At 37.4% G+C, this 14,360-nt stretch overlaps 1 protein-coding gene across 2 annotated transcripts; it reads left to right on the forward strand.

The window, feature by feature from the left end:
• Positions 1 to 2,021: 2,021 nt before the first annotated feature.
• On the forward strand, positions 2,022 to 11,978 carry LOC118802502 (tripartite motif-containing protein 35-like). 2 transcript variants are annotated; one of them, XM_036563052.1, is made up of 7 exons: positions 2,022 to 2,126; positions 2,235 to 2,714; positions 3,107 to 3,202; positions 3,337 to 3,567; positions 9,752 to 9,774; positions 10,069 to 10,187; positions 11,128 to 11,978. In XM_036563052.1, exons 2-7 carry the CDS (start codon positions 2,310 to 2,312, stop codon positions 11,670 to 11,672), a joined length of 1,419 nt encoding a protein of 472 aa, XP_036418945.1. In that variant the 5' UTR covers positions 2,022 to 2,126; positions 2,235 to 2,309; the 3' UTR covers positions 11,673 to 11,978. The 2 variants fall into 2 exon arrangements, with proteins under 2 accessions (XP_036418945.1, XP_036418944.1); XM_036563051.1 differs by having other exon boundaries at positions 2,031 to 2,714.
• The last annotated feature ends 2,382 nt before the right edge of the window (positions 11,979 to 14,360 follow it).

Genomic DNA, 14,360 nt, shown 5'->3' on the forward strand with positions numbered 1-14,360 from the left:
CAGCGAAAACTCCTGAACTCCTGGAAAGTCACTGTTATCATTATGTATTTGTCTTTATTTGCAGGCTGGACTAAAGAACTCACCTCCACTGCCTTAGCAGAGCTTGGACATCCCAGATATGAAGCGCACATATAACCAGCTCAGCCACAGTAGAGGCTTCGACAGTCTATGATCCGCAATTGTCCCTCCTTCACTGTTAGCTGTGCCATCCCCAGTTCCATGGGTTCTTGCTTAGGGATGTGGGTGTCAGCTGGAAGAGCTGAAAGTTAGCATAGCCTTAATCTCTACTTTTCTCACAGTAGACTTTCCAGGTTGACACGGGTTTGAATAAACTGGTTCAGGTTCATGGACTCTCCTCCTTCCTTTATCCCCTCTTGAAAATGGTTAGCAAGGCTACATCACTCCAGCCACTCCCAGCTGAGACGGTGTGGAACTCTAAATTGTGGGCTGCAGTTGTGTGAGTGCTTTGCGTTATTTCACATAAAAGAGATCCTAGATCTGTTCTTGCCTTCAGGTGTGCAAAAACAGCTTGAAAAATGCATAACATTGTGTTTCAGATTTTAAAGCTTCATTGTTCTGTGACCACAATGCTGTAATAAATTTTTCTAAATCTGAATGAAACTGTTCATGATGGTGATCAGTGTAAAGACTGCACTGCATAAAAATCCCTTACTGGAAGGCCAGTGTCCAGGTCAGTCTGGTGATTTCCCTGCTCAAACAAACCTGATTCAAATCATCTGTTAATTGTCAGGTTTAGTGGGAGTGTTTGAGTAGGTGAAAGACACAGGAGCAGCTGCAGCTGCTGGAGTTTCAAGGGAGGCTCATTGTTGAGTCTCATGAAGAGGCAATGTTGAACAAAGCAAAACGTCCTGAACTCATCAGAGCTGAGTTACCCAAAAGCATCTTAGCACAAAGCTGACTCTTAAATGGTAGAGAGAACACTCAGTCTACTAGTTAAGATGAATGTAAAAGTAAGATGCGTTTGGGAAACTGGGCCCAGATCAGTTCCTTCATTCTTTGTTAGCATTGAGGAGAGAGAGATCTCTGTAGGCATGAAGGGGAACTGGTGGCTGCAGATGCGACAGATCTACAACATCTCCACTGTAAAATCATCATAATATATAATATTGCTGTGACAATGCAGACTCAGAAAGTTGTGAGGGTCCAGGTTTATTACAGGGCAATTTAAAAATCATAGTAAAAAAGGCAAGGCAAACAGGTCATAACAGTGAATCAGTACAAAAGGCCAGGCAGATAATGCAAAAAAGACAAAAAGCAAAGGCAGATTCCAAAAAGTCTGCCAGAAGTTCAAAACACCAGAGGGACAAACAAAACAACCACTCAGTAGTCAGACTCCAAGGAAATGGCAATACTTAGTATCGACTGGCTGAGTTTGGAGAGTATTAAGGTGAGACTGGTTAGGGAGGAAATGAGGTGCAAGTGGAAGCATCCTGGGAGGAGGGCTGGTACTTGGCAGAAAGAGACCTCTGGTGGCCAGACAGGTAATTACTGACAATTGCAGTATTTGTAAATGGACAAGTATTTATAGGCAGTTAGATGGAAGTTAAAAGGACAGGAGCCATTTTCAAGGATCCAAACCACTGCTATTATAGCTGTCATGTTCAGACTCCACCAATCAGAAGAAACAATAATAATAATAAGTAGTAGAAGAACACAAACAACAAAATTAGCTAAAATAAGAACAAAATGGTAATAAACTGAACAAAGTGAACATGTGTGTCACTATTTATGTAGATTTGTGCATGAAATAAGGAGGAAATATAAGGCAAAAGGTATTTTCAATATAAAATCAATCTTTCCCTATAGTTTACAAGTATAACTTGTATGACCCGGATTCTGTTTGCTGAAATGAACTAATTATTTAGAAACCTCCACTCATCTGAGAGCTCCTTGTTTCAGGTTATTACTGAACTGCTGCCATCTAGTGTAGAAAACACACAGTTAGAATAGAACATCTGACTGACTCCTCCTTTTCCAAAGATCCTCCTCCTCCACACTTCCTCAAACTCTTGAAGGAAGTGAATCTCATCCTGTCACTCTGATCTTTCTTCATTCTGCATTCACTTCACTCAGAGACACCAATGAGGAGCTTTTAAACAGTGACTGTATGTGTTTGTTTCTTGATGTGTGATTCTGAAAGGAGCTAAAACTCACTCAGTGGGTTGAAGGGCTACGGTGTCTGATTCTCAACTGTGCTGCTCTGATCATTACAGACGTCCTAAAAGAGAAAGTGGAGTTTGGACTAAAGGAGCCGTTACAGAGAAACAGCACAGCAGCAGTTGGAGGAAATGGCTGCTAGAAACCCTCTTTCAGAAGAAGAGCTTTCGTGTCCTGTGTGCTGTGAAATCTTCAGGGATCCTGTTGTTCTGTCGTGTAGCCACAGTGTGTGTAAAACCTGTCTGCAGAAGTTCTGGGAAGCTAAGGGATCTCGAGAATGTCCAGTTTGTAGAAGAAGATCCTCTAAAGATGATCCTCCCTGTAGCCTTGTACTGAAGAACCTTTGTGAGTCTTTTCTAGAGAGCAGGAGTCAGAGATCTTCAGCAGGGTCTGAGGAGCTCTGCAGTCTGCACAATGAGAAACTCAAACTCTTCTGTCTGGATGATCAGCAGCCTGTGTGTGTGGTGTGTCAGACTTCAAAGAAACACAAAAATCATGAATTCTGTCCAACAGATGAAGCTGTGACTGAGTTTAAGGTAGGACATGTCTAATATTTGATATTTTAAATGTAACTGTATCAAATCGTTTGAAACAGTTCAGTACCAGATTAACATGTAGTGTATGTTGAAGGTGAGGTCAGTCAGTGGGTGTGGTTTCAGGCCAAACAGCACAAGTGAACGATCAATCAGAAAAATGCTCTGTTGTTAAATTCATTATGATGGTCAATGTAAAATGTAAACTAACAGGAATTTCACTCTCCACTGGACAAAAATGAAAGAAATCTCTTTTAATTCTAAAGCAAAGAGTAAAACTGCTATTATTCTCTACTCAGCTGTAGTGTGTAGGACAACTATTACATTTAAACAGTTACACTGATCACTCATCACTCATTTAGATGTCACTAATCTGAACTGTTCTTTAATTGTAGAATAAACTCAAGACAGCTTTGAAGCCTCTACAGAAGAATCTGAAAGTCTTAAAGGAAGCTAAACAAGACTATGACCAAACAGCAGCTCACATTAAGGTGAAACATCATCTTGAATTGTGAAACATGTTGCTGAGGTCATGTTTCTGATGAGTGTCCACTTCTCCTGTAGGTGGTAAATGCTTGTAGATCATCTGTTAGAGTTTGTGTTTCCTAATGGTCTCTCATTCCAGACGCAGGCCCAGCACACAGAGAGGCAGATAAAGGAGGAGTTTGAGAAGCTTCACCAGTTTCTAAGAGATGAAGAAGCAGCAAGGATAGCTGCACTGAAGGAGGAAGAGGAGCAGAAGAGTCAGATGATGAGGAGGAAGATTGAGGAGATGAATGGAGAAATATCATCTTTTTCAGACACAATCAGAAACATAGAGAAACAAATGGAAGCTGAGGACGTTCTGTTCTTACAGGTAAGAATATTTCTTTTTTTCTCTCTCTTTTTAATAATAATAATAATTTTATTTATATAGCACTTTTCATGCCGGTGGCAGCTCAAAGTGCTTTACAGACAGGTGATAAAACATAGTTATAGAAGAGATCATTAGTACTCAGAAGAAAAGGAAGAAGATTAAATTACAAGATAAACACCACGAGACATTCAGTTTTAGTTAAATGCTAATTTAAAGAGATACGTTTTTAGGTGCTTCTTAAAAGTGAGCACTGAGCTTGACTGTCTAATAAAAGGTGGAATTGAGTTCCACAGTTTAGAAGCAGAATAACTGAAAGAGTCTCTCCATGTTTTCTGTATTTTACAGAGGGTATCTGTAGAAGGCCACTATCTGCAGATCTTAGATTACGTGCTGGAACATAAACAGACAGACACTCTGTGATGTAAGTAGGTGCTAGGTTGTTTTGAGCTTTAAAGACTAGTAGCAGAACCTTGAAATCTATCCTGAATGATACAGGCAGCCAGTGCAGTTCTTTCAAAATGGGAGTGATGTGATCTCTCCGTTTTGTTTTTGTTAGGATGCTGCTGCGTTTTGTACAAGTTGTAAGGGATGTGTAGGTTTCTTAGGAAGTCCAGCAAGAAGAGCATTACAGTAGTCAAGTTGTAACAAATGCATGAACAAGTTTCTCTGCGTCGCTCTGAGATAGAAAAGGCCGAAATTTAGCGATATTTCTCAAATGATAAAAAGCTACTTTAGTGACCGTGTTTACATGTGGGGTAAAACAGAGCTCAGAGTCTAAGATCACACCCAGGTTTCGTACTTCAGGTTTGGTAGATGAAGCTAAAGAACTAAGTTTCTCAAAAATCATTTTTCCAAGTGAAACCATGAACTGCCTATTTCTTAAATATAATTGAAACCATTCTAAAACTGTGCCTGAGAGGCCGACCCAGCATTCAAGATCTTGAAGTAAAATCTTGTGGTCAACGGTTTTAAAGGCAGCACTAAGATCTAATAAAACCAAAAAAAAAGGATTTTGTGCATCAGTGCTGAGCCTGAGGTCATTGATAACGCGAATCAATGCTGTCTCTGTACTATGGTTAGAAGGAAAAGCTGAATGAAATTTCTCATATAAATTATTTGATATTAGATACGTATTTAGTTGTTTGAAAACTAGACTTTACTTAGAAAAGGTAGGTTTGAAATTGGTATAAAATTATTTCGTATGGAAGGATCCATGCTACTCTTTTTTAGCAGAGGCTTCATCAGGGCAGTTTCAAAAGCAAATGGAAAAACACCTGTGATTTATACACACAAAAAGCTGCTTCTTTCTCTTTGTACTTCTGAAGGAAGTGCTTTTCACACCAACCTTAGAAAAGAAAAGGTGAGTTAAATGTTTTAGTGTTAAAGGGGAGGATCACTATGAAGATCTCTACAGTCACAATAATCCACCACGTGAGATTGTTAGTGTTGGGTACTGTGTGCATCTGATGCCTGTAAGGTAGACACAGACTAAACCAGGATAGCTGGTGGGTAGAAGAGGCGGATCTAAAAAGTTTACTAGAGATGGAAGGAAGTTCTCTTTACTGCTGTTTGTTTATGCTACAGTTTAAGTTCCTTTTCTGAGAGACACTGTTCACATCTGAGTGTTACTATATTAGCAATATGCTAACAGACAAGCTTGACCTCCCATGTGTGTTATCACTTAGTGTGCTTAGAGCGCCCTCTGTTGGAATCTGCACTGTAGTACCAGATTCACCTTTCACTTTATATCTCAGCGCTGATTATTAATAGAACTTGTCACGTTTACATGGCATCCAAGTGTTTTTATTACATGTTTATATAGACAACTATCCATGCAGCCTCCTGGCAACTGAGCAAACTTTTCACAAATGCAAAACAGCAGAAACCAACATGCACAGCTTATCCTTTCTGATATACAGTGTTTGGAAATTATTATACCTTTACTGGTACTTCTGCCAACTATAGTCTGAATCTTCACATAAACAAGAATTTAAATAAGAATTTAAATTTAATTTAAGTCCAAACCAACACTGCAAAACTCTTTACTATAAAGCATTTAAAACCATCCACAGGCACACCTTTTGCCTGTTCTCATGACTAGTTCAAATCAGACATCTGAGATGCTGAGGAAAAACAATACAGCATGTTCACTCAACTGGCAAGCATTCTTGGCTAAAGCATACTGCCACTGCGGGCAGGAAAAAATGTTTATGGACCCTTTATATCTTACCTCTTATGACTTCTTCTGTAGAAGTAGACATTTGCTTTGATATTTTGACATCACCCTTTTAGCTTTTGCAATGAAAGAGCATCGTAAGTACCAAATTTGCAGAACAAAGACTTTTAAGACATGTTGATGTTCTGTAAATTTGTTTTTAGCTTTAGAAATGGGTAGAAAATGACAGGCTGTGCTCTGTTGCAGTCTCAGTTTTAAGGGTCCCCCTGGCCCATCTTTTGACCGAAGTTGGTCAAAATTCAAAATACATGACACACCAGCGCTAAAGAACAGAAAGCTTGATAGCAATGCTAAGCAGTGATTAGCAGAGGTGGGAACAAGTCACTAAGTTGCAAGTAAGTCAAATCTTGACATTCGATTCCTGAGTCAAGTCCCATGTCAAGACAGTCGAGTTTTAATCTAAATCCCATGTCAGTACAGGCAAGTCTTAAGTTGAGACTCAGGTCCTGATCTTCCAGTCCTAAACAAGTCACAATGAGTTCTTCAGCTAATTTAAGGCCATTTCAACACTGAACACCAAAACTGATGGTATCAGGACTACAGTGTTTTAATGACAGCATGTCAGCAGTGTGTGGCTCTGTATTACTTTTTATTATTATTAATTTTTACCCTTTCAAATAAAATAAAACATTCAGGGTACACAAATGACAGACATAATAGCTACACAAGGAGTAGTGCAACTACACATGAATTTTCAACTTTTGGGATTTTTGGAAACATAAATCAAATAAAAACTATCTCAGCACTAAAATTACCTCAGCAAACTAAAAACAAACACTAGCTTGAAATTAATTTAAACAATAGAAACAAAACAACTGAATTGAGCTGAACAAAGTTTACAGAAAAGACAGCAAAATGATGGTGAATGTACGAAGCTGAAGCTGACTTTTTATTTGTCAGCAGCTTCTTCTTCAGATTTTCCGTTCAGTTCCGGTGTGTAACTTCTGCACCATTTAAGGTGGAACAGCAAATTCATATATGAACCGGGTGGAATAAAAGTCAACTTCAGCCTCGTGGTGAACGCTGAGCTTGTTTTACCTGCAGAAGCTGTTAAGCTCTGTCAAATTCAGAGAGCTGAGTTTCTGTTGTTTAACTACCATGAGGAAAATGGTCAGATCAGCTGGTAAGATTCTCCAGTAAGAGTCTAAGAGCTGAGCTGGACTTATTGATGCTATTGATGTTCCGCTTGAGTCTGTCTTATGGAGGTGAACTTAAATTCTAATGCTTTGCTTTTGTTCCTAAATTAATTAAGCTGAGCATAAACACACTGACAGACATTTGAGGAAGCTGATGTATATCAACTTTAGGGCAGGAAACAAATCTTTTCACATGAAAAGTCAGCAGCTGTGTAGAGTCCTGTCTGCAGTCCACATTTCTTCCACTTTGGGTCTCGAGTCATTTCAAGTCCTAAGGCTCAAGTCTGAGTCAAAGTCCAAGTCACTGGTATTCAAGTCAAAGTTGAGTGGCAAGTCTTTCTTGATTTTGTCGAGTCAAGTTTCAAGTCATCAAATTTGTGATACCAGTCAGACTTGAGTCCAAATCATGTGTCTTGAGTCTACATCTCTGGTGACTGGAGGGCTGAGATTAAGGCTCAATGCCATTTCTTCTTTTCACCCCTACCCCTTGTTTTTGAGTGTCACCCTAACCCCTTGGAACTGAGTTACAAGGGGTAGTGGTTAAAAACTTGCCCTACAAAATGGGACCCTCAAATTAAAACATTGCTTCATTAACAACCTACTAGCACTGCTCTGCAGGCAACCCAGCGCGTCTTCAGTGATAGCAGAGAAGGGAGAAGTTCAGCAACCTCGCTGCTGGGCTTTAGTTACAATTAGCGCATCAAATTCTTTCAAAGAGGGGGATAAGACAATTATTTATTATCACCCACTCCAATTATTTGGTGATACCAAGCTGAAGTCATCTATTCACCAGCTTCTTGTTCGAATTTTCCCGTTCCACCTTAAATGGCATGCTATTAGTGATTTTTTTTTTGTGCTTGTTATGAAGAAAACGACCATAATACATTGAAACGACATTAAACTAAGATAATACAATAGTTATTGTAATTTTTTAACGGAGAAAATTCTCACGTGTGGGTTTCTTTGGTCGCTCGCGCAGCCATCTTGCCGGTTATTCTTTTTTTTCATAACACTCCGTTTGGAGTGAGCCTCTGAAAAATCTCAGTTTGCAGGGCCATGTAGCCCTAACACTTCGCCCTACCCCTCTAACTCAACTAAAATTGGGACACCCTTACCCTAGACTTGAACGCGCAAAACAGAGGGCTAAGGGCTAAGTGGTAGGGGCAAGGGGTGAAATGGGATTGGGCCTTAGTCTTAGGTTGAATTTAACTTTAGTTCAGAACACGTGAAGGTTAACTGAGCAACAAATGCAACTCCAGGTAAATACCTTTATTCATTTAACCTGCAAGTTGAGAAGGTAACTACATAGTTAATGACACAAACCAAAGTCCTTATGGGAAAGTCTGTTCACTCAACAGCCACTTTAACACGTCCCTGAGCAGGTATTTCCAGTCATAGGAGACCAGACTCCTCTCTCTTTGAATGAGGAGAGACCTATAAAACCGAAACTCACAGCCACATCAACATTTCAAAATATATTTGAAATCACTGATAAATTCCTACAGCGTCTCAAATTCTTGTGTCAATGTGCCTAAATAACATGACAAAACATAGACTGAGTTTCAGTGTTCTTTAGGGTTGCATAATTAAGGTTAATAATTAGGGTGGTTAAAGCTGTGAAAGAGGTGGCAGCTGCGCCCTTTTGCCGCCCTATAGATCCGCCCTGATGGCTGATTCCAGGTTGAGTTAATAGGAAGCTTTAACCGTCTCCTCCACAAGATGATCAGCAAACAGAAACAGGCTTTGAATATGTGTGTTTGGGTGTGTAGAGGTGTGTGTGGTTTCTGTAGAAAACAAACAAAAAGCTTGACTACAGAACAGATACTTACTCAAATGTGTAAATTATTCATTATTAGATGTAAATAAAAAAGTCTAGCTAATATATTGAATTTTCTTGCACTAGTTCTATTGATAATCAGTGCTGAGATATAAAGTGAAAGGTGAATTTGGTACTACAGTGCAGATTCCAGCAGAGGGCGCTCTAAACACACACAGTGATAACACACTTGGCAAAATGAGTCATTAACTGAAGACTAGCTTGTCTGTTAGCATATTGCTAATATAGTAACACTCAGATGTGAACAGTGTCTCCCAGAAAAGGAACTTAAACTGTAGCAAAAACAAACAGCAGTAAAATAAACCAAATAACTGACACTGTAATCTGCACAACTGTTAGCAAAGTCAATGAGAGACAAAGTAGAATTAGCAATATGACACTAATTACCATTGACTTTAGCAAAGTCAGCACATTTCTCAGTAAACAACACAAGAAGCCAGGTAGAAGAACCAAATATGTTTATTTACTTATTTTATACATTAAGACAAAAGAAATGTGCAGATCTTCTGACTCTGTATCTGATCATCAGTGGAGCCTCTCCTGGATCCTCTGAACATTCCGGCTCTGCCGCCTCATCATCCACAAACCTGCTGCTTGTTGTGTTAGTTTGGCTCTGGTTCTGTTGATGGTGGTTCTCCTGTAATTCTTAGCTGTGTTTCCAAGTGAACCTCATTAGATCTTCACCTGCATTGGATTTGTTTGCATTTTGCTCGTTGGTCTAGTTTGTGATCCCTGCCTCTCAAAATTCATCCAGTCAAACTATTTTATCAACATCTGACTGATTAGATTTATTTATAAATAACAAACATAATGAATTTTATTAAGTAGTTATTTAGAAGGTAAAGTTTTATTGAAAATTAAATGATAGATAACGTCACTAACTTGGCTGTTTGCTGGTGTTTCTGTGTTTCATATGAAAAACAGCTGAAAAGTCTCTTCACTTTTAACTACAATGTTCTTTTGTTTCCCTCTCAGAACTTCAAGTCTACAGAGAAACAGTGAGTAAATGTCAGGTCACACATTTTATCTAATGTTAAAGTCATTATTACATTTAAATCTACAGTATATTGTATTCATTGTAAATATGAGTGTATTATAATGAAATGAAGGTGAATAAGGATTGTGTGTTAATGTTGTAGTGATGAGAACAGTAGCAGAATATTTATTTAACAGAAACAACAGAATTATTGACTCGAGACAATAAATGTCATCAGATATTGATATTAAGTCAAATAAATTACAGGCTGTAAAGTTTCTACAGTGATATATTTCACACAATCTTCTATTTTCAGAGCTCAGCTCACACCAAAGGATCCAGAGAAGACATCAGGAGCTCTGATCAATGTAGTGAAACACCTTTCCAACCTGAAGTTCAGAGTGTGGGAGAACATGCAGGAGATTCTCCAGTACAGTAAGTTGTGTTTCTCTTAGGGTTGATCTCTCACACACAGTCTGCTTCTGCACTAATGAGACACTGTTTATAAACTATTAGTAACATGTTATCATGTTCTCTTTATTCAGGGTGTAAAAAGGACACTGAAACTGTACTTAAGTGAAAGTATGAATACTGTACTGTGCAGAAATCTCACTCAGATAAAATGTGAAGTATAGAGATAAAAATATACTTAGTGAAAGAAAGAAGAATCAGTGTTTAGACACAAATAAATCAAAGTTTACACTGTTAAAAAAACATATTTATGCTTTTTTACATTTAAGTTTCATTTTTATTATTAAATAAAAAATACATTATTTTTATAATTAAATATTTCTGTTATTGTGTTATTAATCCAAGTACAACATTAAAATTATATTTTATATTGAAATTGAGACAAATATCAATTTGTGTCTAAATGATGAAATAGAAATAAATGCCAATTTTCTGCATTAATTAAAAAGTGTGTGATTATATTAATTACACAATAGTATTAGTATTATTATTATTATTAGAGATTAGATTTTGATCATTTGATCAAGAGAGAAAATGTACTGTTTTATAATAATAATTTATAGTGATAATTTATAAAATATAAAATGTATCACAAAATGATCTGAAAGTCAGTGAGTGTGAAAATGTTAATGGATGTTCAGCTCTGTGAGTGAATCACTACAGAAAAATGCTGCACTCAGATTAGATCTCTCACTGGACTATAATGACCATTCACTACTGAAAATACACTTTAGTGCTGCACTGAACTGAACATCAACATTTAGTCCAGGATTAAAGTTGATCTGTGTTCTGGAATCGACATCTAAAGCTGTTTAACTCACAGTAAAGAAAATAGTCTGTAGAGGTAAAACATTTACAGAAATGAGAGAAAAACATGATGTTTCATTGTGTTCTCTCTCCTCAGCCCCTGTTACTCTGGACCCCAACACTGCACATCCAGACCTCCACCTGTCTGATGATCTCACTGCTGTAGAAAACAGGAAACAGAGACCAACACTTCCTGATAATCCAGAGAGATTTGATCAGTGGCAGTGTGTTCTGGGTTCTAAGGGTTTTAACTCAGGGACACACTGCTGGGACGTCCAGGTTGGAGACAGTAATAGCTGGGGACTGGGTGTGATAACAGAGTGTGTAACAAGAAAAGGATACTCTTTCTGGGATTCAGTGTGGAGGCTGGAATACAGTAAAAGCAGTAATACAATCTGGATACTCTGTCCAGGACAGCCAGATCTCTCCTTCACACCTAAAGAGAAGCTGCAGAGGGTCAGAGTGCAGCTGGACTGGGACAGGGGGAAAGTGACCTTCACTGATCTTCTAACCAACACACACCTGCACACTATAACACACACTTTCACTGAGAGAGTTTTACCACTTTTCTGGAATTGGTCTGTTGATCCTCTGAGGATCTTACCAGTGAAGACGTCAGTAACAGTGGAACAGCACAGTTAAAGTTGATGCTGCTTAGAATGAACATTTATTCAGGTAGATTTTATTTCTCTATCATCCTGCATTTTTCCCCATCATTAGATCTTTAAAACTCTGCTTTGGTTCAGAGATTAATAGTTTACTGTGTGAAATAAACTGCATTATATTATAAACTGAATGCATGTTGTGTATTGAATATTGTCCCACAGCATCATGTAAAGATCATCCAGCAGATCAAATGGAGGAGATCTGTCTAAAGCTGTGACCCAAACACACCCAGAGAGACAGACTGACCCAACACACACAGTGTAATAACACAAATATTATACAAACTCATATGTAATAAACTGCTGATAATGTAATAAAATCCTCCTCTAATAATATAATAAACACTGTAACACTTAATGTAGTGAGATATTATATTAAATGCCTTTTTATTACATTATAAAGTGAGTAGTGAAGTTTGTTCATCATCACATAATACAATAACACTCTAAATCACCTGCTGTAATAGTCGGAGTGTTTTAACTCACTTAAGTCATGATTTAATTAATTAAAGAATGATTTAATAAATTCAAGAATAATTGAATAAGTTTAAATTTATATTAACTAAACAACACTGACTGTTTTAATAATCTGACCCCATGTCAGGTCATTTTAAGTGTGTGCTCTATCTGTTTAAACAATTTCTTAACTATTAACTTAATATCATGATAAACAAAGGGTTCAGATTTTCATTCATTCTTTCACTGCTTTTTTTAGTTTCTTCCACACAATTCAGGACACAGTGTCTCTGCTCTCAAATGAACAAACACATTTTATAAATCTCCAAACACAGCGTGACCATTTATCACACTCACTATGTAGCCACACTCAGTGGCCATTTTATCAGAAACACCTACCATGAAGCTGCATTTTGTAGGTTTACAGTTACAGACTGCAGTCCAGATGTGAGAACAGTTCACTAATTTGCAAGTAACAAGTAAGACTCAAGTCCTGAGTCAGGTCCCAAGTCAAGATAGTCGAATCTTGATTCAATCCTGAGTCAGTGAAGGCGAGTCTCAAGTTGAGTCCCAAGTCAGTCCTAATCTTGGAGTCCTAAATAGGTCATTCTGCATTGCTCAGCTAATTTAAGGTCATAACACTGAATAATGGTAACAGTACTATAGCCTCATATCTCATTTTCTTACAGAGAGAAAAACATCTGGCCCTAAAACGGATGGCCAAGATGGCACCGCAGGTCACCCTTGGTTTGACAGACTGTGTGAACAGATACACTACGGATAATTTTTTCCTTGTACAACAAATCAGCACACAATAAATGGTTAATAATACAAAATGTTCTGAACTTGTTAGTAATGAAAATGAAATTTTACAAGAATCTTTATTCAGCCACATTTTCAAGCATTAACTCAGATCATCAACTCAACAGAATTATTATTTGATTCAAGTACTTCAGCCTCATAAATTTTGGGTCTGTCCAGAGACCAGGCTCTTAAAAGCCCAGCTTCAAGTCCCCTTCTTTCTGGCAAATTATTGTAAACTCACTATACTTAGAAGTTATTTTGATCCTTGACTTGTAATCCAGTTTCATTAATCTAGGTTACTGTGTTGATCTTTGATCATCTGTTACTATTTTTCATATAATTATTTTTTTCTTTTTCTTTTGTTTGAGAAATATGCAATCCATATGTTCCTTTAAATCATGATTCCAATCTGCTTTTCTTTCAAGTCTTCATGTAGTTTCTGTTTTTTAGAAGTAGAATTATAAGTGTGTAGCTTCTGCGACTATATAGACTTTAAGCATATTAAAGTTTGTCCTAAATAACTACAGGGTATTAAGGGCACCTAGACCACATTGATTCTTTTTCAATCCTCCATGTAACTTCTTTTTTTCTTAAGCATTGTTTAAAAATGGTACTTTGATCTATTTGATCTATTTTGAAATTAGGCCCTTTAGAAATCTCATTCTTTTGTTTTAGTCACATTTCTTTTATAAAGTAAAATGTTTAGAGATTCCAAGTAACTTTATGGTACTTTCCATGGTAGGAAATACTTTTCGATATAATAATCTGTAAGCTCAATAATTACTTGTAATAGTTACTATCGAAACAGTAATGTTTTATATATGAAATTGCATGTTTATGTTCTTTTACTTAAGTGGTAACCAAGCAGGAATGTTTGAAGTTTTGTAAAACTGTCTCAATGGTGAATTTGAGCAGCCAAGCAGAGAAATAAATTGCAAATTCATTAGAAATCAAATACAAAAACCTTTTCCCCGCCTTAACTCCACCTTAACTCCGCCCCTCAATGTTCCTCTTTTTAAAACAAAAACAGGAAGATTAAAGTCAGTCAGTCAAGGAGAGAGAGAGAGAGAGAAAGAGATAATATGTAACCATAAAGATGAATGACAAGAAAGAAGCCCTCTCTACTCTCTTTTTGCACGTCTAATCTGTAGATGTTAGTTGTTAGCTTATTATTGTTTCGTCTTTCAGTTTGTCACGTCTTTCTTCAGTTCGTTTGTTTTCATTTACTCTGTAATCTTGAAGTGTTGGTAACTGCTAGACGGTGTTTACACGTTGAATAGACTCCTCTGACTGCTTGTATTCAAGTTTCGTCAATTCATTTTGAAATTCTAATTGGCAACAATAGGTCACTCTGAGAACATAGTTTAAAGACGTGAACCAAGTGAGCCAGCGTTGACTGCAAGTC

This window comes from Colossoma macropomum, unplaced genomic scaffold (genome assembly GCF_904425465.1).
Source record: "Colossoma macropomum unplaced genomic scaffold, Colossoma_macropomum, whole genome shotgun sequence".
Taxonomy (NCBI): Eukaryota; Metazoa; Chordata; class Actinopteri; order Characiformes; family Serrasalmidae; genus Colossoma; species Colossoma macropomum.

What these genes read in the sequence shown, in the direction of transcription:
- LOC118802502 (XM_036563052.1), top strand. Translation starts at nt 2,310, where the DNA reads ATGGCTGCTAGAAACCCTCTTTCAGAAGAAGAGCTTTCGTGTCCTGTG. An exon ending in AAACAGCAGCTCACATTAAG is followed by an intron (nt 3,203 to 3,336) that starts GTGAAACATCAT and finishes CTCTCATTCCAG; the next exon opens with ACGCAGGCCCAGCACACAGA. An exon ending in AGGACGTTCTGTTCTTACAG is followed by an intron (nt 3,568 to 9,751) that starts GTAAGAATATTT and finishes TTTCCCTCTCAG; the next exon opens with AACTTCAAGTCTACAGAGAA.